A 24,205-nucleotide genomic window follows, 5' to 3' on the forward strand; every position below is an offset into this window, starting at 1 on the left:
AGCGCAGTGAAAACTGTCTTTATTTATTAGCCTGCTGTTTCAAAACTAATTAAATTTCAGTGTGTCAGTTAAATACCACAGAATCATAAGACAGACCACTACAGATGTCCAAGCAATGTAGTTCCATGTAGATTTTGCATGGTTCTGCTTGGGCTAAAAGCAATCTGCAAGGTGAAAAGGAAAGAAACCACTCAACAGTCTTCTTGTGATGACAGGGCACAAATTTCATTTTTTGTATGGTCACTTGGGAGAATGGAGAAGACAATAGCGTCCATTTGGTGTACAGATGATACTGAGTTCTGAAGCACGGCTTAGCAGTAAACTCTGGTGTTTACTTAATGGTTGAGTTGGATCATCATCAAACCTATGCAGTACAAGGCCAAAAAATGGTAGGTCTTCCTGAGCCATGCACTGTCTGGAAAAAAAAACAAAAAAACTTTGCATCACCTATGTGCAACCATTTTACTTTCACACAAATAATTTTTGCATAATACATCCATTGTCTGCTAGAAAAAAAGAAAGCAATTCATTTGTCATCATGCAACCTGCGTGTTTCAGTTCGTGTTCGCAATAAGTTTGCTGCCATAACAAGATGGCCTTGATGAGTTTCATATCGGAATAGAGAAGACACACAGGGGCTCCATTTCATTTTCTATGCTTTTGAATTTTGTATGATCTTTAAGTGCCTTCAATGACCAAACAGAGAGAAAATGCATGCAAGACCAAAAAAGAGTTAAATGGCCACACCTTCAATTTTCCAAACCAAACCTGTGCCTGACAAGTTGAGCGAGTTGGTAAAGTTGCATGGTAATGGAGAAACAGTGCACCATAATGACTTAGACTAACGAGAGCACCTGTTATATCCTTTCTTTGTCTATGTCTTTATTGTGCGCTGTTTATCTATCATCGTGAAACCTGTGTAGCTTCGCGCAACTGCCAGGTCCATGAAAGTTGTTTGCTTTAACGAAACTTCTACCTTGTGGATTACTACAGAACTGATTTGCCAAACACGATGTTTGCAAGAATTTTCCCACCATAAGGCAATACATGTTATTCATAGTTATATCTCAGATATTGATAAGAACATTTGCATTTTTGTTTAGCACATCTATACTGAAATCACAGGGGTACACTGCACCCAAACTATTGAAAAAAATAAAAAATAAAAAGGTTAAAAAAAGTAGGCCTCATAATAGGTCCCATGCAAGTTTTCCTGCTTTGGCAGCACTTATGCTACATTATATTTATGCAAAAGAAAACAAGATAAAATTTACCTGAGTAATAAAAGGAGCCTTATGGCACATGTTGGAGTAAAGAAACCTTTCCAGTTGGCCACAAAGAGCCGGGACACCTCTGTGCTTGGACCAGGCAAGTGGTGGCTGCTAAGAAACTGCTCCCTTGCATCCTTATTATCCCTGCATGGAATAAAATGCGAAGTGTTGCTTTTACTTCATATCCCCTACCTTTTTATCCAACATGTCTTAATTTTTTCTTACTGCCCATAGCACAGCATAATTCTGCATTTATGGTTGGGCTGTGTGGACAGGTGGAAACATCTCGGCAATAAATTGGAAAAACAATTGACTAATTAATGAAAGTTCATAAATTAATGTTTTAACTGCTGATTTTACAGCATCAGCTTACGTATAATAGACTTGAAGCTTACGGTTCCTAAACACAGATTCTTTCTGCAAGATTTTTAGGACACAAGTTTCCCCAAGATATAAATCATGAATGACCATTCTCAGTGAGGCCCACTCTGCAAAGAGGCAAGTTTCATGCCTCCACACAAGCAAGGTATAAGCATACGCAGATCCAGGTGAGATGACCAAATGTCCTGACCCCTCCACTTTCCCTTAAAACTTGTGTGCGCAGCCACCAGCGTATGGCACATGACGAACTAATGAAGTCCTCCTTACCAGCTGTTACTGTTCTTTTGCTCTGGAGAGACAAAAAAGGTTTAATAACTATTGAGGAGACCCTACAAACAAGTAAAATACATCCTCATCATCAATCACCATCTCAAAGTCAGAACCAACCATCCCTTGAAAAAAACCTGGATCTGCGCCTGGGTATAGGTAATGCTGGCATAAAGCATGTGCTAGAGTCAATGGCATGTGAGCTAACTGCCTAAGAGCAAAACACAGATTGCCTGCACAATGCTAAATCAAAACAGGGCACCAGAGCGAGGTTTGAGCTAGTTGGTAACATAAAGTTAAGAAATTCAACGGTACAAAACAGATATGGACAAATAACACATAAGACTGGATCAGTGCATCATTGAATTCCTGAATTATGTGACAGCCCAAGAATGCAGAAGCAAGTGCACTGCCATGCAACTCAAAAAGAACTTCTATAGTTGGACCAGTCAACTATGCTGGAACAAAACAAATTCAGACTAAGAATGCATATGACAGGATAGGTGTGCCACTGAATTTCTGAATTATGTGTCACCACTTATACTCAGTGACAACCAAGAATTAAGTCCAAGCCTCACCCACAAAACAGCACTGCATCTGCCCTTTGTGCCTCCACACTACAAAACGTAGTTACTACTGAGAGTTGTCGATATTAAAAGCACTTCACCTTACTCAGTGTCGTCAAGGAAACGAGCAAACATAATTAGCTGGTGCAACTATATAAATTCTTTTTGAAATGCAGAGCGGTGTACTTGAGCCGGCATACTTAGGCTGTCAATGACTATAGTTCAAACCAAGCAGAGTAAGCTTCACGCTTTTGAATGCACTGTAAAACATGTGAACACCTGTCAGGTTTGAAAAGGCTATTTTTTAAATATTAGTAGTTACTGAGCGAGAGTAAGTAGAGTGGAGTGAGAGAGCATGTAAGTGAGTGCATATCTGCCAAGTTTATGACATGGGAGGAATTTGACTTGTGAAGCGGGCATGGGAAGGTGAGGTAATCATGAGAAGTAAGAACAAATTGGTATGATAGGATGACATCATCGTGAAACCAAGCTGTTGCCAAATTCAATTCCTCAGTGAGCACATTAGTGCAGAAAGCACTAAGCCACCTCTAGCTAGTGTGCAAAGGGTCAGTGGTGTAGCCAAAAATTATTTTCAGGGGAGGGGGAGGAGGCAAGCAGGTGTTGTTGCATGTCCTTTTATGCCAGGTATACCTTGTACAGATAAATTTCTAAGGGTAGTGGGGCAGGGCCAGGGTTTTCTTTAATTTTGAACCGGTATAATTACCAGAAATACCTACTGTGAATGCTTGCATGAAGGTGCTTCATGGTCAGTCTTACTCAAAATTAACCAGAAACACAGTCTCGCAGTTGCACATGGAATAAAGCAAGATATATTTTTAAAACAAAGTGCATTAGCAGCCCCTAAAGTATTAGACAAACATCTTTCTAATAATTATAACCTGCAGTTGAACTTAAGCAATTGTTTTCTCGCACATACCTCTCGGTATGCATCCCAGGTGCCTCTGCGACACCTGCAAATTCCTTCCTTTGTCACACAAAAAACTATTGCGCAAATGTGCATCATGTACTGTGTTGCTTTACAGGCTGTTGCCATCGTTGCTAAACAGTCCCCAGTTCCTGCTCATCCCTTGCACTTGCTTCTGGCCACCTGAAGCATTTTCCCCTTTTCGGTCGTTTCAGTAGAATGTACATCAAAACGTTCGGCCATGGCAGGTTGCTTTCTGGTCCAGCATTTTTATCTCAAGAGTCCAATGTGCATTCACAAAGTTATCAGTGTGGCAGCCTCAAATCGCTTGGCATAGGGAGCCTACATACACAAAATTCTGTCTCCTTAGGTTGACATTCTTCCTGTCATGGCCCTGTTACCTTGCCCATGAAACAATCACACAGCATTGTTTTGAATGGTCTCTTGCTCTGGAATTTTCCACCTATGAAGCAAACAAACAAGCCTGCTTTTAGCTATCTTTCCATCCCCACACCAATGCCCTGAGCATCTTGCTAATCACTCTTTCCGATCTCACTTAGCAGGTTTACAAAAACATCTCACCCACTCATGCATCGATTTTGGAGCTGATTCATTATTCATATAATGAATCAGCTCCAAAATCTATGCATGAGTGGGTGAGACAATTAAATCTATTGCGTGAGCAGGGAGAGGGATGGAGGGGGGGGGGGGTGTACACATTTTTTGTGGTAAAGCTTGATGGGTATGTTGTACTTTTTTAGTTAGATTGGCTGTTTGCATCATCAAATTGTCAATGGCATATGTTTTGCGGCACACATGCGAGCTGAGGGAAAGGTTGTCTGTCGAGAGCACCCCGACATTCGGTTTATTTGGCATGCCACTTTAGTTCAGGTGCTCTACACATTATGTTTTCTTGCAGTGAAAAGTAACCAATAACATGACCCTTATAACCTTTCAAAATGTTAATGGAAGTATACTACCTGTTACAGTTGAGAAAAACTAATGAGTATGATACTAAGTTACCAAAAAAGTAACAGATTACCACTAACACTTGTGCAGACTGAACTGGTGAAGTTTTTATTAGAGCAGGGTTATTAATTCTTGCACCCAGTTATGTTTGTACCAATGTAAATATTGCCCAGCTCTTATTTAGTAACATAGAGCCCCTACAACAAGAATGCTCTATTATGGCAGATACTAGTCCATGCAAAACTTTGCAAGGCAGCATCTAAATAAAATGTCAGATAAATGTAAAAAGTGAGTTCAGTGTGTCTTGCCACTAACAAGCCAACAGGCATAGGACACAACAGCTATGAAAAGGCCTGCAAAACAAATACAAGCAGCTCCAATTTTGCGCCACTTAATTTGCTTGCTGACAATCATTAGCAAACATGTATAACTGACTTTACTAACTGGCAGTAATTGCAAACCTTTGACAAGATAAAAGCCATTACTTAAAAAAAAAAGAGAAACAACACACCTTGAATCGACTCCACAGGCAATGGCTCCAAGCCACTCATAGACTGGGAGATATGCATCTTCTCCCATATATTCCAATGTTGTCACTGCAGTAGGCACAACCTGACAGAACTGTGTTGTGGAAGAGTAGCTCGGTTTGCAGGCAATGACAGTGTGGCCACACTGGCTGAAATACCTTGCAGCAGAGGAAGGTGACAAGCTTGCATGCTCTGGCAAGGGCTCCCAGACGATAGCCACATCTTGGGCTACAAGATCGCCACACCGGTCCAGGGAATGCAGCGTTCGCTTGTAATTGTTCTTTTCTGGGTGGAAACACTGCTTCTGCAGGTCTATCACTGAACCTGTAAAAAAATGTCAGTCATATTTATCTTTTTTTTTTCCCCCAATAGATTAATTAAAGTAAAAAACAACAGCGAAGCCAAGGCAACACGTAAGGCATTTCAGAATATGTGCTCGAAATTCCTTAAAGTAGGGAATGCGAGGTAAGTAATTTTCTTAGGATTGCTTGTTATCACAGTGGCTTACGTTTTTAATGAGAAGATACTATTTAGACAAGTAATTCAAAAAATGTGACAAACCCTTTATCCGAAAGAGTCAGATGATGGATTCTATTGTAAAACTTGAAGCTTGTATTCCTAAGATGTCATAAGCCACTTTCAGATGCCAAAATCTGATACAAATTTCTGCAGGGTAATGAATTTCAGCCAATATCCCCCAGAAAACCGAAACTGAAACACTGAGGAGACTAAATGCAATGCTCTTAGCAGATCACCACACGTGCTGTGACTGTTTTCATTTCACCGCATGAGCAAGCATTTTCATAAAGCCTGATTTCCTTGGCTTCCTCCTTGCCCAACAGTCACGTCACTTATGGACTCATTCTAGGGCCACAGTAATTGCATTGGCTGGCAATTGAGTTTATTTTCAACATGGAACTGGTAAAAAAAAGAAATTTGTGCCAGCATCTTGCAAGTTTGCAAGTGGTCATGAACTCGTAGGACGGCAGGCCTCAAGTTTCACATTGGAATCAATCATCTGACTACTTCAGTTAAAAACTTAGCCATGTTTCTATAGTTACAGGTGCCTGATTTTTTCATACTTTTCTAATACTGCTTTTTTTGCATATTATACATAACCACTATCTACAAAATGTGTATAATGATTGTTTGTGCTTCATGTTACAACTAATGTAAACAGGACATACGTACACAGGAATCTGGAGACTTTAGGTGATCAAGAGTGGCTGAACAAAGATGAAACCAAATGTGTCAAGAAAGGGAACTTGTCTCTATCAGGGCAATGTTGAACACTTTCGTTAACTAATATGTATTACTTCCAGTGCTATGAAAACAAAAGTGCACTCTCGTTCTTTTGCTGTTTTTTACAGTTCTCCTTTTTTTCTTGATACATAAGCACTTATCTTGCATTGCAATGTTTGATGCTGTGTTCATTATACTAGTTTTGTTTATATGTATTGCTTATTTTCAAATAGCCTTTTTGATTCTTTGTATGCCTACAGCTAAATTAGTCTTATCATAAGAAGCCAACAAACACTGACACCAAGGACAACATAGGGGAAATTACCATACTTGTGCTTAATAAATGAAATAAAGAAACGATAAATTAATGTTAAGTCGATGAAAAAACAACTTGCCGCAGGTGAGAACCAAACCCACAACCTTCGCATTTCGCGTGCGATGCTCTACCAATTGAGCTACCACGGCGCCGTTTCCCCATCCACTTTGTTGGGTATTTATGTGTCCCTGGGAGTGTTAGCCAGCGCCACCACTCACTCACAGACCTTGGCGGCGGACGTGGAACGGCCTTTTTGCCGCAGGCGTCATGAGAACGTGATCTTTTTTTGGGTGAAGGCAACTGCTCTATAAACCCACACATGCTACCTGAAGGCATCAATGTTGCCGGATTCGAGACCCTCAATATGTAATAAATGAGAAGAAAGGGGGTTAACCGAGGGGCCCGATTTTTTTTAGTCATATCATAAGAAGCCAACAAACACTGAAACCAAGGACAACGTAGAGGAAATTACTTGTGCTTAATAAATGAAATAAAGAAACAATACATTAATGGAAATCGGAGTGAGCGGTCGCGCTGGCTAGCACTCCCAGGGTTCTACTAGGACACATAAATACCCAAGAAAGTGGATGGGGAAACGGCACCACGGTAGCTCAATTGGTAGCATCGCCTGCGATATGCGAAGGTTGTGGGTTCGGTTCCCACCTGCAGCAAGTAAATTTTTTATCCACTTTAATTTCCATTAATTTATCGTTTTTTTATTTCACTTATTCAGCACAAGTAATTTCCCCTATGTTGTCCTTGGTGTCAGTGTTTGTTGGGTTTGTATGATATGACTAATAAAAATCGGGCCCCTTGGTTAACCCCCTTTCTTCTTGTTTACAGCTAAATTACACTCACCCAGCCTTTAATGCAATCAACTTAATGCAATACCGATAGGATGTCCCCCTTAAAGTTTTCTAACAAACACTTCTGGATTTTTATGCTGTGTAAACAAACTTCAGCTACCTGTCCTTCTTGCTTTTCTACATCAAACATAATTTCCTACATGTGGCTTACCTTCTGTTTGATGACTAATGAAAAAATTGCCTATATTTTTAGCAGAAATCAAGTGAAGAGTTGCAGTATTATTCATGTTTCTGCAAACATTGAGCCCTAAACAATCCCTGGCTAATTTATTTAGGTTAATTATTTAACAGTAATTGGACCACAAAGTGATAATAGTTGTAAACCACACTAATACCCGTGCCACAGTGACACAGAAAATGACATTAACTTCCTAATGCCTTAAGATTTGTCATTTGCACGCTGCTAGACAGGCAAATCAAATGGCATTTGCCTTAATGCCATTCGTCACCAAAGGCTACCACCAGAACTCATTCGACATGAGAAATGCATACTCTCGACGCCATAGCTTGCTCAGTGCGGTTTAGTTAAAGTATTTGAAACGACATCCTATTTAGCGGGAAACAAACTTTTCAGGTGTTTAAGCCATACAGCACACATAAACATGCACATCAAGTTTTATATAATTGAAGAAAAAAAAAAACATTAAATGTGATGTGTTGCTGCAAGCGGTGTCGTGTTAAATGGTGGCAACAAGCATACAAGGACGATTCTGCATACCACAAGCACGATGCCAAAGCACGATGCCGTTGGCATCGTGCTTTGTCGGTTGCAACGTTGTAAAAGACATCAACAAACTAAAGCTAGCGGCACCATAGTATACTTATTGATACATTTCACTAGCCTTGAAGGTAGGCTAAACTTGTAAATGCATGTTTAACTTTCTATTCATACCCTAAAATTGCTCACTTCAGGAAGCGCTGTTATCGACATCATCGGGCCAAATGTCATTAAATTTGGACGTGTCACAGCTCTGCCAAACAAAACATCATTCAGGAACTTAAGGCCTTAATAATAAATGAATGTCATTTTCTGTGCCCATGTGGCACAGGTATAAGATGAAGTGAATAAGGAATAATGGAGGCGCTTTCCTACACAGTAACAAGTGTGTGTTATCATTTTTCTTACCAAAAACACAATGCCCTTTAGAACTGCCTGCAAAACGAGAACCTTCAAGTCCTGAAACACGAAAGACCTCTTCCTGCAGTGACAAGTGAAGTTCACCTGAAAGCATGTGCACAATAACAAACAACACAGCAAAAGTCAGAAATAAAGAACAACTATCATAATATTGTAAGTGCATGTACACATATTCTAGTTTACTGCAAAAATTCGTCTTTAAACTTTTTATGAAACTGAAAATATTCCCAAGGCAAGGCAGTTGAAAATTAATCAGACCCATAAAAACATGTTATCCTCATTAAACCTATCACATCTTTAATAGAGAACTCAACATTTCATGCAGCACCCAGGGTTTGTACAAGACATCTGACTAAAAATTCAGAGACAATTCAAGAATTTCGAGGATGCCAAAGGCCAAAATTCAAGGAGAGAAAAACAAACCTTAATCGTACACACATTGATAAATAGTGAAATCTCCTTTCAAGCTGCAATTTCTTGCAGCTAGCAGCTGCTGATCTGGACACACAATTCAAATTCTTCAAACCACATTTCTAAGTTGACTTTCTCACTGTAATGATGTCAATCGTCTCCTGGCATGATGGTTAGCAGTATCAGACTTCAGCGAGAGATACTGGTGTTAATGCCAGATGGCTGAAACTTACTTTTTGTCAGGAATTTGGGAGCCTAGGGCTCAAAAATGGAGCCATGATGGCTGCGGTGCGAACCAACTAGCAAAACAACAAGATGGTGGTACAGTTTGGTCGTTTGATCTGGCTTTGTCTAGCTCCATGATGGCAATGGTGATTTAAACAAGCCTGTGGTTGGTGGCTGTGGTCATGCCCCATTGCAATCGCTTAGTGACACTCTTAGAATAAAATACTAAAATTTTTTCTCAATAGGCAGTGTCTAACGCCCATGGCCACCCCCTTTTATTACTTTTCTTCTCTTTCCTTCTTATCTATTCTTCCCCTTTCCTCTCCCAAAGCGTAGGGTAGCCAATCGGACACGTCCTTGGTTAACTTCCCTACCTTTCCCCTTTTCATTTCTCTTTCTTCTTTGTTTGAATGTTCAAAAGTCGTCCCCAACCCTAGTTCTCAAGGAATTCAAGGAGTACATTTATTTGCAAAGGGTTTTAAGGGCCCTTACATCTTTTTTTTTTTTTTTTTTCAAATTCAATGGTTTTCAAGGATTTCAAGGTGGTGTACAAACTCTGTGCCTCCTATCTAAAAAGTGGTCCTGCAAGCACTAGGACTTGATTCAAGTACCCATTGGCAGCAAGTGGAGCCTCTTCGGCTGTTGGTACAATAGGAGATAAATGTTATTGTGTGTTCCAGAATTGAAACATATTTAAACAGCACTTAAAAGATGCCAGACGAGATCTAAAAGAACACACGTCTTCTCGCCCCACATCTTTTTAGCCCTAGTTATATATCTCTTAATTCTGAAGATGTTGGTAATCTGCACACAAGCTTCTCTTCCACTATCAGGAAGAATGAGAATCACGTAATAAGAAATTCAGCAGGACAGGCCAATGACCAACTTCACAGACCTTTTAAAAATGCAATGTCTCATTGCCATGTGAGTTAACTCATTGTCATAGTATAGCCGGATTCACACCAGCCCAATTCTGGTTGCTTCCCAACTTTCTAAAGGACTTTTGGGAGGCAAACGGTGCTGTACCATTCGGCCAGTCACTGTGCTCTGGTTCTTCTCAATCACTGCTGCCATGTCACCACTTCACAAATAAGCTGCTGCCATGTTTTTTCTCGAACACTCTCTTGTCTTTTTGACCTTGATTAATTGGGTGTAACCAGGAAAGGCCTATAAAATGATCGATGTTTCGTTTTAGAATCACTGGTATAGTCCCATTTTCTCTCTTATCACAATATCAGAAACATGCCAAGCGAGAGAGATGCAAGCTTTAATGATGTGCCAGAAACGTTAGTCTGGCTGGTTGCCTGGCATGCTACTCTAGGTGCTGGGTGCCAGCACAAGGAATAACCTGGAGAAACACAAGGAGAATTGACATCAGTGAATCTGGCAGCCTCTCATGTCATCATCCCACACCCATGTCTGATTTTCAGTCTCTATCAACCTACATGGCACCTTATGAGACAAAGTAATCTTCAAACAGCAGAGGCCAGGAAGAGCTGGAAAAATGCTCAGTGAATTAATTTCCAAGTGTCTCCTTATGTCTCGCACGATCTTTTTTTTCCTGACATGTCTATCCATGGCAGCCATTCTTTATCCAGTCACTGTCACCAATGCACTTATCAACTTGCAAACAGCCATGACATTACCTCCAAATGCATTTGACAGTCACTGTGGTGCCTCATTTAAGGCACTTTTAAGGACAGGAAAAATTGTGGCCTTAGATTGTACCAAATGTGTATACCAAACGAAAGCCACGTATGGCAACTTTCTCAAGGCATATGGCTGACACTGGCTAACAAATATAGGCCTAAGTGAAATGGTGAAGCTTTATTACCAAACACACGTTTTCTGCTTCAAGGATCTATTTTTGTCACAGCTCTTATGCCATGAACACTAATGTAGGGGATAGCTAAAATATGGCACAGGTAAAAACCATATGCACGAAATCAACTTGCACACAACTCATGCGAGCTTACATTTTGAGTTTCTTGACATCAAGAGTTTAAAATGCCACTAACAAAGCAATAATGTACCAGCATATATGCAATAATTTTTGCAAAATGACCTGCCGTGGTGGCTTAGCGGCTATGGTAATGTGCTGCTAAGCACAAGGTCGTGGGATCAAGTCCAGTGTTGTGGCTGCATATAGATGGGGGCAAAATGCAAGAACGCCCGTGTCCCGTGCATTGTGGGCACGCTAAAGATCCCCTGGTGGTCAAAATTGATTTCTAGTTCCCCACTATGGCATGCCTCATAATCAAATCATGGTTTTGGCATGTGAAACCGCAGAATTCAATTCAATTCTTGCAAAACATAGTGCAGCATGTACACTCATGACTAAAGCATACAAACCAGGGGTTCTGCGAAAAAGTTTAATGTCTTAAAAAAACTTGGACGGAAAACCTGAAACTGACGAATGTACTGCAATGGTTGCAATGCCAAGTCTGAACTACAATTTTCACTTTCAGGTTATATGCCAAAGTATTAGGAACATATGGTCTTTTCAGAGAATTCTTGGTCAGCATATTTTTGATCACGAGTATACCTAGACACTTGGTAGCAATATCGAAGGGCACTTACCATCAGCTGTGACAGCCACACAATTCCCATATGAAACATTTGTGTTGATTGACAACAAGTGCAGCTTTCCTGCATGGTTAGGTAAAGAAACACAAGAACTAAGATAAAACTTGCCATGCTTGTGGCTTTCTAGACATATCTATACGGAAATTCCTAGGCACCTTATCAGGGACATTCAATGTTTTTGTATGCCATAAATACAGTCCCATTACTATGTTGTCATACGGAAAATCTGCCATGCCTTGACAGGTGAAGCAGTGTTACGCTGAGGTTCATAAGGCATAAAAAATACATTTTATTCCTACATATTTGTACGGGTAAAATTGGGATTCCTAGGAAGAAAGACCACTCTGCCAAATTAACACTAACAGATTCTCAATACATATATCTAATGCATTATGGTGCATGCGTTCAATGCACTTATGCTACTATACCATTAAGAAAAATGCATATAGTTAATACAGATGGTTCCTGCTATACCCGTTTCTATATTAACATTTTTACTTCACAGCTACTGCCTTTCAATGGCATTTACACAAAATTACACTTACAATCACTCAACAAAGCTTTGATCTCCTTGTACAATTTAGTATCACAAATTTTGCCAATGGGCACGGTTATGTGTTATGTATTCATTTTACCTTGAAATTCACAACAGAGGTAGGCATTAAAATGATGTTCAGACAAATTAGTTTGTTGATGACTAACATCACTTCAAACAGCTAAAATTAGCTGCAGTGGCTAATAAGGCTGCAAGAAAATTCCAGTCTTGTGTAGTCCACATTGGCAACAAAGACATAATTTCACAGTAACACAACAAAAACTGAAGTGCGGTATGCTACTTCTTTTCTTTTCATTTGTGTGCCTTCTGACTCTATCATGACCCAACTCTTACCTTGCCTCACAAAAGTTTTCACCAAGTCCCAGGCCACAAGTTCCTTGGCATGGATGTTACGGACAACATGGTAATTTTGAGCGGCCATTAAAGACTGCACATCCTCTGGGATTCGAGACAGCTCTGGAAGCACCAGCTGCACCTATGCAAATAACAAATGGCTATAACAAGAGAAATGTAATATGCATACACACTGCAAAGTGGGCAGAACACATACCAATTCTCTTATTTTGTCCTTTTCACTGTTGTGTTGTCTCTATTTTTATGCGATAAATTATGCACTTTTAGTGTCGTAAAGTTGACATTTGTTTTTCTTTCTTGTCCCCCCCACCAACATCTCTTGCATAACCAAGTTTTTACATTCTGTGACCCTGCTCAAGACATTTCACAGGTGTCGAATTCCGCCACACTTTCTCTTTCGACATGTTGGTGGCAAAGAACACTGACAAGACTAGAGGCAGGGGTCAGGCTCCTTACTCCTGTTATTGCCAGAGTTGGTGCTTTGTTGTTTCTTGCCCCACATTAAACAGCCAATATTTGACGATAGCAGACTCGGCATGTTGGTACATGATGAAAGAGTAATAGCACAAAAACTAGACATGGACAGAGGAAGCGAGATAAACCAGCGCTTGTGTGTCTAACCTGCTCTTGTCCTGTTCTTGGTTTGCGCTATTGCACTTTATCCAATATTTGCTTGCACCAAACCAAAGCAACTTCAATATTTTTTTAAGAATGAAACAGTCTATAGTTTAAAAAAGGTAAATAAATCAAACATCACTCAGGCATGTGAATACTGGCAAAACACACACACACACACACACATACACATACACACACAAGGAGAATGTGCAGAATAGTCAAAACAGTACAGATGCAGTTCTGCCTCTATCACATTTCTGAACTTCTTGTTTGAACATTGCAATTTTGATTTGACGCGTAGAAGTAATCCCCCCATTTTTTTTTTCTTTAAATGAAAGAAGAGTGCGCATGGCCTTGTTCTTGTTGAAAAGTTATTGCAAAGGAACGCCAAATACGAGCAACTAGTCGTAATAAACAACTTGGAAAGCACTTTAGCGCCAGCAGACAAGCACATGTGGGAATTGTACCTAATACCAACACATAGCTGTACTGATCTAAGCAAAAACATCTAATTCCACTGTTTTTTGGATCCTTTTTTTCATTTTAACAACGCTGAATACAATGCATACAGAATGAATGAAGTTGCATCTGCGAATGGCTTCCTGCCAGCGCTCGGTTGGATCTCCGAAGTTCGAGAGGTAAATGTCGATGTCACAGTGAAGACGTGGAAAATCTGGCCACATGTTGCTTCAAGCACATGCGCGAGAAAAACACACGGTAACAGTTTAAACTTCGTTTACACATAGGGCAAGTGATACTTCAAAAACTTTACGCAGTGGTTCACGTAAAGATTTCAGCCTTAACATCATAGAATAAGGGGGTCATATAACAACGAAGAAGGAACTTTTTTAAGTGATTTTAAGCGTCTGCTGCACAGCGGCAGCCACGGTCGACTCCTTCTGTTATGATCGGCTCGGCTTGAGTTGGCACCTAGTAATGGCACAGAATAAAGAGGAGACGTTCATATGAGGCAACGTTTGAGGCACGACCTACTGGAACTCCAGACCTGCACAGATATCCGGCTTCTATGGGAGCAGCTTGCGCCCACTTTCGTTCAACCGACGGCCGTAGGTGGCGCTTTTATAACCTGTTCGTCTGCTACGCGGTGGGCGGCTGTGCGGCGTTGTAACAGCTGCCGAGCTGTTGTGTTGTGACGACCTGCTTCTCTAGTTGATGATTTTTGCTAACACAGTGACAGTAATGTCACAAGGCTTTGATCGGTCACTTGGCTCCAAAAGTTGACTGCCCGAACCTAAAAAATGTCGGAGCGTGTAGTCCGCTGCTCTCTAAAATAGCGTTAAATAGCCGCTCCTATTGCCTTTTTCAAGCAGATTATTATAAATCACATTGTGTATAGAGTTTGTAACGTACACATCAGTTTCATTGTACACGTTGTAAAATTCGCGTCTGCGCTCTTTAGAAAATTGAAGCCACCGTAATGTTCGACGACAGAACGATTACCACTCATTTTAACTCTTAAAAGTTGTCTGTGAATGCGACGCGAGTTCAAAAAGTGAATTACGTACACAGCTTCACTGCGTACGTATCTTAAGCACCACCGTTATGCTGCCGCCGTACCACGAAGAAAAGCTAGCTTTACAGTTTGAAAAGAGTTCCGTGACACGATTTTTAAGGCCTGCAGTGCAGCACACGTACGTTTTAAAGCACTGGGATCGCTTAATTTTTTGCAAGCTTTCTGCTAAGCTAGACATCCAACGATATTATAAACAAGATATGCTCACCTTCCCTTGAAACAGAATCGATCAGCCTATTGCACATATCGGGCGGAGGACTTACTCGTGAATATTTTACTATACTTTTACCAGATCATCTGCCTTTCACTACGGCGCACAGCAGTAAATCCTAATGTCATCTACGACATTAGGCTGTCTGTAATCAACTAAAAAAAGCTAGATTATTATGAATCTTTTAAAACAATTTTTCCAGTCTCTTAAGGAGGCTAGGAAAGGGAAATTTATGCCGTCGATCTAGCATTGCAGCGGCTACCTATGCTCGTTGTTTACATTTCTTGCACCGCTCCTCCTCTTCTAGTTTCACTATTCAAACGCAAAGCATTCGCAAATATGTCTTCTTTTGTATATTTGTGAATTTATTCATTTACCGCCAATACAAGCGCTTTGTGCCTGCCGAAATGGCAAGACAAGCGCTGAACAGATCGCAAAAGCAGACGACAGCGAACAGGTCATAACTAGCGCCACTCTGCTCGTACGTTCTTTCCCTAGTGGCAAAAGGGGTGAACTAGACCAGGCGTGCTGGAGGAGGGAGATCTGTGCAGGTCTGGAGTTCAGTAGGTCGTGGTTTGAGGCACGTCGTGGTTTGAGGCATCGAGCTATGGTTTGAGGCACTGCCATGGCACTGCCTCCGGCATTGCGGAGCGCGGGCGAGTTTGTTTACGCTCCGCCGCTGGCTGCCCGCGCAGTGAGGCAGTGGGCATGTATGAAGGGGCAAGGCTCTGACTGGTGTTGTCACGGGTCGCTTTTTTCGTCGCGACCACAGATTGCATTTTTTACAAGCACTGATCCAGGAGGGCACATGTAACCGGCAAACGGAGGCCTCAGCTAGGAGAACACCTGAGGTTATAATGAAGCAGGCGGCGCAGGATCTCCGGGGCACCCAAGCGGAAGGGGGGGGGGGTACCAAAGCTGGAAGCAGGGCGGCCCGTGCGTTGGGGCCGCGGAGGCCGAAGCGTGCCAGGGGGTGTTCGCGTAAAAAATTGGCTGTCCGCTGTCGCGGACAGCCGATCTACACCCCTAAATGCCCAAACCCACGGTCCAGTCCGGGTTCTAGCTTTGATGATCGACCCCGTTGCCTCTTTGGTGCCCTGGAGGCGCCAGCAATAGTGCGAAATATGACACGTTGTTTCAATTAGTTAAAAAAAAAAACACGATTGAATAAATATAATTACGTCCAGCCGCCAACTTGCGACGCTAATTTCAGCACTACCGCGCCCCGCGACTTCTGCAGCACCAGTAGAACTTTGCCTCTGAAGGTACGTCACACTGACTTTCTCGCGCCTGCGGCGTTGGCGTTGAGTCAGTCATCGTCACCGGCGGCCTTTCAGCCACTTGCGTATGATCAACCGCGGTTGCTACGGCACTCTGCCTTCTAGGTTTTCAATATCTGCGGCCCGGTGGCAAAAGCATATGGCAAAAGCCCCAAGCATTCCTCCATGGCCCCAGGATTTTCTCTCTCGCACCCGCTCTTACTCGCGCATGCGCACAAACGGCTGGCGATTCCTCAAATAATGCCTCCTTTTGCCTGCCGCGTGAGCCGAGAAGCTGGTTCCTGCCCTTTCCTCTTTACTCTTCCCCACCCGGGTTAACCCGGGCAAATTTCTAGGTGGCTTTGACCCGGGTTAAATCAAGGGACTTTAACCCGGGTCGGCTGCGAGCGCTAGCTGCGGTGGCCGCTGCAAACCTAAATCACGTAGCCATGCCTCCGAGATCCTGGCGGCGTCTGTTGCAATCCCGGAGGCACAGGATTCGCGGTCTCTCGTCAAGCCATTGGTCGAGCGCATAGAGAGGAAACTCTATGGTCGAGCGCGCGCCAGCTTACACTCTTAGGCAAAGTTACACCCTTTGGCTTGCCCCTTCTGCCACACAACAATAATCGTTATCTGCCTTGATGCGTTTCCTTTCTTTAACGCTGCGAGCCCGGTACTTTCCAGTAACGAACGGCACGCGCGTTATCAGAAGGGGCACTCCAAAGGGTGTAAACTGTTCTATACTGATAACGCGCGTGCCGTTCGTTACTGGAAAGTACCGGGCTCGCAGCGTTAAAGAAAGGAAACGCATCAAGGCAGATAACGATTATCGTTGTGTGGCAGAAGGGGCAAGCCAAAGGGTGTAATTTTGCCTAAGAGTGTAGGGGACAAACGCATACAACACGTACGCGCCCCTCCGTAGTACCTATGCAGAGTCACATATTCAAGGAACAAAGGTCCCCAGAGTTTCTCACCGCCATTGGGGCCCTGGACTGAGGGCCCCAACCACATAAATCCTTTCACTTTATAATAAAGTTTCTTCTCTCTCTCTCTCACCGCTCTTACTCGCGTCTGCGCAGAAACGTCCAGCGCTGTGAGAAACGCCACGCCCCGCTGTATCCATAGGAAACTCTATGGCTGTATCACTTTATTACCTCAAGGGAAATCTGGTGCTGCTGCGCTGTGGTATGCTGTGCTGCGCTGAGAACAATAGAGGCTGACGCCAATAAAACGGCCACTAGTAGGTCCAGGAAGAAAAGTACAAAAAAGAAATTTAAGACCAGGATCAGGCACATAAACATGCAAGGCGGTAGAAGAGAGCGAAGTGGTTAGAAATAGAACAGCAGTTAAAGGACGAAGAATTAGATGTATATGCGCTATGCGAAACACATCTCAGGGATCTAGAAGACCCACCGTTTATTGAGGGCTACGTCTGGGAACGGAGCAACAGAACAACAACGGAGAGGAAGGGAGGAGGAGTAGCTACACTCTTAGGCAAAGTTACACCCTTTAGCTTGCCCCTTCTGCCACACAACAATAATCGTTATCTGCCTTGATGCGTTTCGATCCTTTCTTTAACGCTGCGAGCCCGGAACTTTCCAGTAACAAACCGCACGCGCGTTATCAGAAGGGGCACTCCAAATGGTGTAAACTGTTCTATGCTGATAACGCGCGTGCCATTCGTTACTGGAAAGTACCGGGCTCGCAGCGTTAAAGAAAGGAAACGCATCAAGGCCGATAACGATTATTGTTGTGTGGCAGAAGGGACAAGCCAAAGGGTGTAACTTTGCCTAAGAGTGTATGCTGATACATCAAGGAACAAATTGGCGAAGAATAAAGTCAACTTGCAAAGAACATGTCTGGGTATCAGGTACAATTGCCGGTAAAAAGACATGGCTAGGAGTGGTTTATTTAGGGACAGGGGGCAAATGCAGTCAAGAGAACAAGGATCTAGTGAAGTGTCTCAATGACGATATACATCTAAGAAGAGATTACACCCTTTGGCGTGCCCCTTCTGCCACACAACGATAATCGTCATCTGCCTTGATGCGTTTCCTTTCGTTATCGCTGCGAGCCCGGAACTTTCCGGTAACGAACGGCACGCGCGTTATCAGCATAGAACAGTTTACACCATTTGGAGTGCCCCTTCTGATAACGCGCGTGCCGTTCGTTACCGGAAAGTTCCGGGCTCGCGGCGATAACGAAAGGAAACGCATCAAGGCAGATGACGATTATTGTTGTGTGGCAGAAGGGGCACGCCAAAGGGTGTAATCTCTTCTTAGAGTGTAAAGCAGTTTGGAGAAGGTGCCGATATTTGTCTGCTGGGTGACATGAATGGCCACATCGAGGATTTGGATGGATGCACAGATTGTAACGGAAAGTTGATGCTAGACTTCTGTGAGCGACACGACCTATATAAGTTATACACTCTTAGGCAAAGTTACACCCTTTGGCTTGCCCCTTCTGCCACACAACAATAATCGCTATCTGCCTTGATGCGTTTCCTTTCTTTAAAGCTGCGAGCCCGGAACTTTCCAGTAACGAACGGCACGCGCGTTATCAGAAGGGGCACTCCAAAGGGTGTAAACTGTTCTATGCTGATAACGCGCGTGCCGTTCTTTACTGGAAAGTACCGGGCTCGCAGCGTTAAGAGGAAGCTTTAGCTCGGGTGCTCCTATCTAAATACATGTAAAAGGAGAATTCGTGTTTCTCGGCAACCACAGCACCAAATTTGATGGGGTTTGTTGCATTTACAAGAAAAACTTAAAATCTAGTGACTGTTGGTTTCGAATTTTCGATTTAGGTCGTCATTTTTTATTAAAAATTGGCAAAAATCTCAAATTTTCAGAAAACGAAACTATCAAGTTTACAACTCTGTAACTCAGCAAGAATAGGTGATATCGCAATTCTGTGAATTGTACTTAATAGCACATCTAAAGCGGACAAATTTGACATCTTATACATGAATCTCAAAAAATTTATTAATATGTAATTACAACTTTTGCAGAACCCTCGTAAACAACGTAACAAACTCACGTAAGATGTAAAATGACATATGAAATTTGTCCGCTTTGAATGATCTAATGGATGCCGTTTACAGAACCGCGATATCTGTTCTTGATGCCGAGCTATTAGTTTGTAAACTTCGTGCTTCTATTTTTTTCAAACTTCTGAAATTTTGTAAATCTCTTTAACAAAATACAAGCCCTAAATCAAAATTCCGCTTCCAACAGTCACTAGAATATAACTCTCTCTCTCAAAAGCAACAAATTTCATTAAAATCGGTCCAAGGGTTATCTCAGAAAAACGTTTTTGCGTTTTTACATGTATTTGAATAGGCCGCGTCGGAGTTGGGCCCGAGCTAAAGCTTCCTCTTAAAGAAAGGAAACGCATCAAGGCAGATAGCGATTATTGTTGTGTGGCAGAAGGGGCAAGCCAAAGGGTGTAACTTTGCCTAAGAGTGTAGTAAATAGATAAACTAAGTATGAGGGACAAATCACGTGGGAATCCCGTAACAGGCAAACGACCATTGACTACTGCTTATATATATATGTCGCAGGGGATGTATAGCAAGCTTGGAATAATGGAAATAGACGAAGAGGGGAAGTACAGCCTCGAAAGTGATCATAAACGTATTACTCTACAGTTGGGAGCCCTGCTCAAGAGAGAAATGCAGGGAAGTCAATTAAAAAGAGTACGCAAAATTAAATAAAGAACAAATAGCGCAAATAGCGGCCGGCATAGAGGAAGCAGTAGAGAAACATTCCACGGAAAAGTGGGATTATAATCAGTTAGAACTACTAATTAGTACAAAAATAAAAGAAGTAAAGGGAGTAAACCGCTGGAGAGGAAAGAGGAAGCCACGAAGTTGATGGAATAAGGAAATTGGGGAGGCCATCGAACGACGACGGTGGGCATCACGGGAACACCGCGAAGCAAGCAGGGCGCAGTTATCTGAAGATGAAATAGGCCAAAAATGGAAATGTTATCAACAAAAAGAAACAACAAGTGCAGGTCTTCGTCCAGGCTAAAATAAAGCAGTTGGGGATTTCAAAGGGGACGCTCCTACCTTCCATCCATCCATCCGGTGTAATATAGTAAGAAACTCCATCCATAGGGTTTCCTACAATTTTTGCGTATAGGAAACTATAATTTTTGTAGGAAACTCTATGGCTGTATCTACTAGCAATCATAGCGTTTCATTGTAGGAAACTCTGAAGTCGACGCCAAAATGCGATCTTTTTGCAAAATTTGAGCAAGAACAGTGCAGCGGTGAGCTCAAAATCTTTTTTCGAACACGTTACCCCTGAAACGGTTCGGACAAATTTTGTAGACGCGTAGGGTACAGCTTAAGTAGAACATTCGCACCACAATTTAAGTGACGTATTAATGGAGCTACAAGCGATTACAAGTTACCCTCCTCCCTAGCAAATGTTTTTCCTCCTCAACTCGTTCGCCAAGCGATCGGGGCTAAGCTCCGCCTTCACTGGTCCTGCGTCACGATGCGACGTCGCATCGTCCACTTCCGGTTGTTTTGGAGCCCGCCCCCGCACGCGCGAAACCTCTCCGCTAGCCGCTTGGCCGTTGACCTTGTTCTTGACATTGTTCTTGTGCATTCTCTTTATGTTACTTTCTTGTTATAAAAACAAATTAACTAACATTCCAACTATTACGAACATCATTTGTTTACCATAACGTTGAAGAGGCAACCAAGACGATTGAAGGGGACGATGCCCCGGAAATAATCGATAGCAAACTGCTTCACATGTGGGAGGCAAAACGTGGTATGGAGCGCAGACTAAAGAAGCAAAAATGTAACCGTAATCTTAGAAGGCGGATTGCTAGACATAACAAACAAAATTGAAAATTACGCGATCAAGTTATGCGAACAGAATTGGTGCAGCAGATGCGACGAGATGGAGAGGGGCATGAGCCTTTCCAAAACGTGGAGTCTGCTGAGACACCTTTTAGATCCGACCAATTCGAAAACCCTATCGGGAATTAGATTATCAAAAGCCAGGCACGGGTATGAGGGTACAGACGCGGAATTTATGGACAAACTGATCGCCATGTACATTGGCGATAACCATAGCACCCCCCTCCCGGAATACGACGGAGTTCCCAATGAGGAGCTCGACGCACCCATCACGGAGGCGGAGGTCAGGGCAGTAATATTGGGACTAAAAACCAAATCAGCCCCGGGCCCTGACGGGATAACAAACAAAATTCTAAGAAATCTGGACGATGCCTCCATCAGCGCTCTGACGGAGTACATGCAAGAAATTTGGACTAAAGGCCACCTGCCACGGCAGTGGAAGATGGCAAACGTGATCCTAATTCCAAAGCCGGGCAAACCCCCTAAACTAGAAAATCTAAGACCCATTTCCCTAACCTCATGCATGGGGAAATTGATGGAGCGCGTAGTCCAGACCAGACTGACGCACTTTATGGAGCAGAACGACCTGTGGCCGCACGAGATCATCGGCTTCCGACCGGGCTTGTGTACGCAGGACGTGATGCTCCGACTAAAAGCATGACATAATCGACTCACGTTCTAGAGACGCCAAGGTAATCCTCGGCCTGGACTTGACAAAGGCTTTTGATAATGTTAAACACGAAGCGATACTCCACGGTCTCCAAGAAATCGGGGTAGGCGCGCGAACATTCGGCTATGTCAAGGACTTTCTGTCAGACAGAACTGCCTGCATGAAGTTCCAAGATATTGAATCTCCAACACTGAAGTTAGGAAGCAGGGGCACGCCACAGGGCTCGGTTCTTTCCCCGTTCCTCTTCAACGTGGCGATGAGGGGCCTCCCCGAAGCTCTGAGAAACATACAGGGGCTAAATTTCAGTATTTATGCGGATGACATGACCCTCTGGACCAACCAGCTGGGGAGCGATGCGAGCATCGAGGAGCGCCTGCAGGCGGCGGCGGACACTGTCGTGCACTATGCTGCCAGCAGGGGTCTCTCGTGCTCACCGCAAAAATCGGAGTTATTCGTCTACAACCCAAAGTCGCTCCGGTGAAAGCGTAGCTGGGAATTTGACATTAAAATAGAGGGGAAACCAGTCCCAAAGGTTAACCAAATCAGAATCCTAGGACTTTTCATACAGGAAAACGGATATAATGATGGGACAATCAAAAATCTAGAGGGCTTTGCCACGCAAGCACTTGGCATATTTAGAAGGGTCGCGCTGAAAGGACGAGGCCTGAAGGAAAGAAGCTTGCTTAAGCTAACCCAAGCATACGTAATAAGCCGCGTGTGCTATGCCACGCCTTTCTTAAACATCAGGTCAGAGGAGAGGAGGAAACTCGACTCGCTCATTCGACGGTGCATAAAGAGGGCCTTGGGCTTACCAATTACCACCTCCACAGAAAAGCTCCTCTCTATGGGAGTGCACAATACCTGGGACGAAATAGCGGAGGCTGTCAGAATTTCGCAGCTTGAAAGATTAAGCCGAACGACCACGTGGAGAACTATCCTCGAAATGGTAGGCCTGCAAACAGATAGGGGATATATCTACGAGGCAAGACAAACATCCCGCTGGACTGCCGAGAAAATATAATCATTCCCCCCCTCCCTCGTAACATGCATTCCATATTCAACACTGAGAGGAGGGAAAAAAGAGCAGAAGCACTAATCAAACGCTTTGATTCAATGGACAGCAAGTCGGTTGCGTACGTGGACGCGGTAAGTGGCAAGTCGGGTGCGGCTGTCGCCTCGGTGGTCGACGGCCGAGGTGCCCCCGTATCGGCCGCCACCATTAGAAGCCGCAACTCGGAAACGGCTGAAGAAGTTGCGATAGCGCTCGCTTGCGTGGGAACGGAAGCAAATTTCATAATTAGCGATAGCAAAACGGCTATCTGGAATTTTGGAAAGGGCAGAATCTCGCCGGAAGCGGCAAGGGTTCTGGCTAGTAGACGGCTGAACAGAAAAATTAGCCTAATTTGGACCCCTGCACACACGTCCGTTCCTGGCAACGAGGCGGCCCACGAGTTAGCCCGAGCTCTCTACTTCCGGGTGGCTGTGGAACCGCCCGACTGCCGGAACATGGACGAGCGTCTGCAAAACTATACGGAGATTGTCGAAAATTATCGGCTACGCAGGAGACTGGTGCCACCACCGGATAAAAGTCTAAACAATAGAGAGGCAGTCGCATGGCGGCGCCTGCAAGCTGGGAACTTCGTAAACCCGGTCTGGGCATACCATGTTATGCATGATAGAGAAAACGATGAGTGCAAACACTGTGGGGCGAGAGGGACCCTCGATCACATAATCGGGGAATGCGCTAGCTCACCAGGGGCTAAAGAAAACATAAATTGTAGAGAGGCCTGGGAAGCCCTGCTGCGGAGCGAGGACCCTACTCCACAGCAACACGCCATCCGCCTGGCGGAAGAAGCCGCGAAGAGTCAAGACCTCTTTGCTTGCTTCTAATCGCGGAGGTTCCGGCCCCCGTCCCCAAGGCCTGTGTGCCGGGGACGGGGAGTAGGGGCATTTGTATAGGTGTTCTGTGGTAGGGGCCTCCTTATCCGGCGGTATTGCTATCATCATCATCATCGGTCATATGGGTATATGGGCGGCTTAAAATTCCGCCGAGCAGTGTGCTGCGATTGGCAGCGATGTGCATTTTTAAAGCCTTATGATAAATTACACGCTTTACGCGGAGCACTTAGATGTGTCAATTAATGATCAGAAGGACCTACTCTAACGACTCAGTACGTTTGTAGAAAATAGTCAAAATCGTTTCAGGGTCCCTTTAAGCGAGATATGCAGGACACTGTATATATCCGGCTAATTTTCTTGAATCACGCAAATTACTGTTCCCACTAGCTTGCATAAAGCTGATCGACAATGAGTTTATTTTTGATGTTCCATTAATACATTATACCGAGCACAGAACGACGTCGAGCGAGGCAAAATAACTTCCAGCGCTCACCTTCCCGTGCTTCGCTCGGGTGGTTTTTCGAGGAGGAAGAATCAC

General features: G+C 43.5%; 1 protein-coding gene across 1 annotated transcript; it reads right to left on the reverse strand.

The window, feature by feature from the left end:
- Positions 1 to 2: 2 nt before the first annotated feature.
- On the reverse strand, positions 3 to 14,190 carry LOC126543891 (ribonuclease P protein subunit p40-like). The gene is made up of 7 exons (XM_050191030.3): positions 13,788 to 14,190; positions 12,580 to 12,721; positions 11,685 to 11,753; positions 8,457 to 8,552; positions 4,891 to 5,230; positions 1,275 to 1,415; positions 3 to 415 (listed from the first exon to the last, which is right to left on the reverse strand). The coding sequence occupies exons 1-7, from the start codon at positions 13,899 to 13,901 to the stop codon at positions 241 to 243; spliced, it is 1,077 nt and encodes a 358-aa protein (XP_050046987.1). The 5' UTR covers positions 13,902 to 14,190; the 3' UTR covers positions 3 to 240.
- Between the last annotated feature and the right edge of the window lie 10,015 nt (positions 14,191 to 24,205).

Source organism: Dermacentor andersoni, chromosome 1, assembly GCF_023375885.2.
Source record: "Dermacentor andersoni chromosome 1, qqDerAnde1_hic_scaffold, whole genome shotgun sequence".
Taxonomy (NCBI): domain Eukaryota; kingdom Metazoa; phylum Arthropoda; class Arachnida; order Ixodida; family Ixodidae; genus Dermacentor; species Dermacentor andersoni.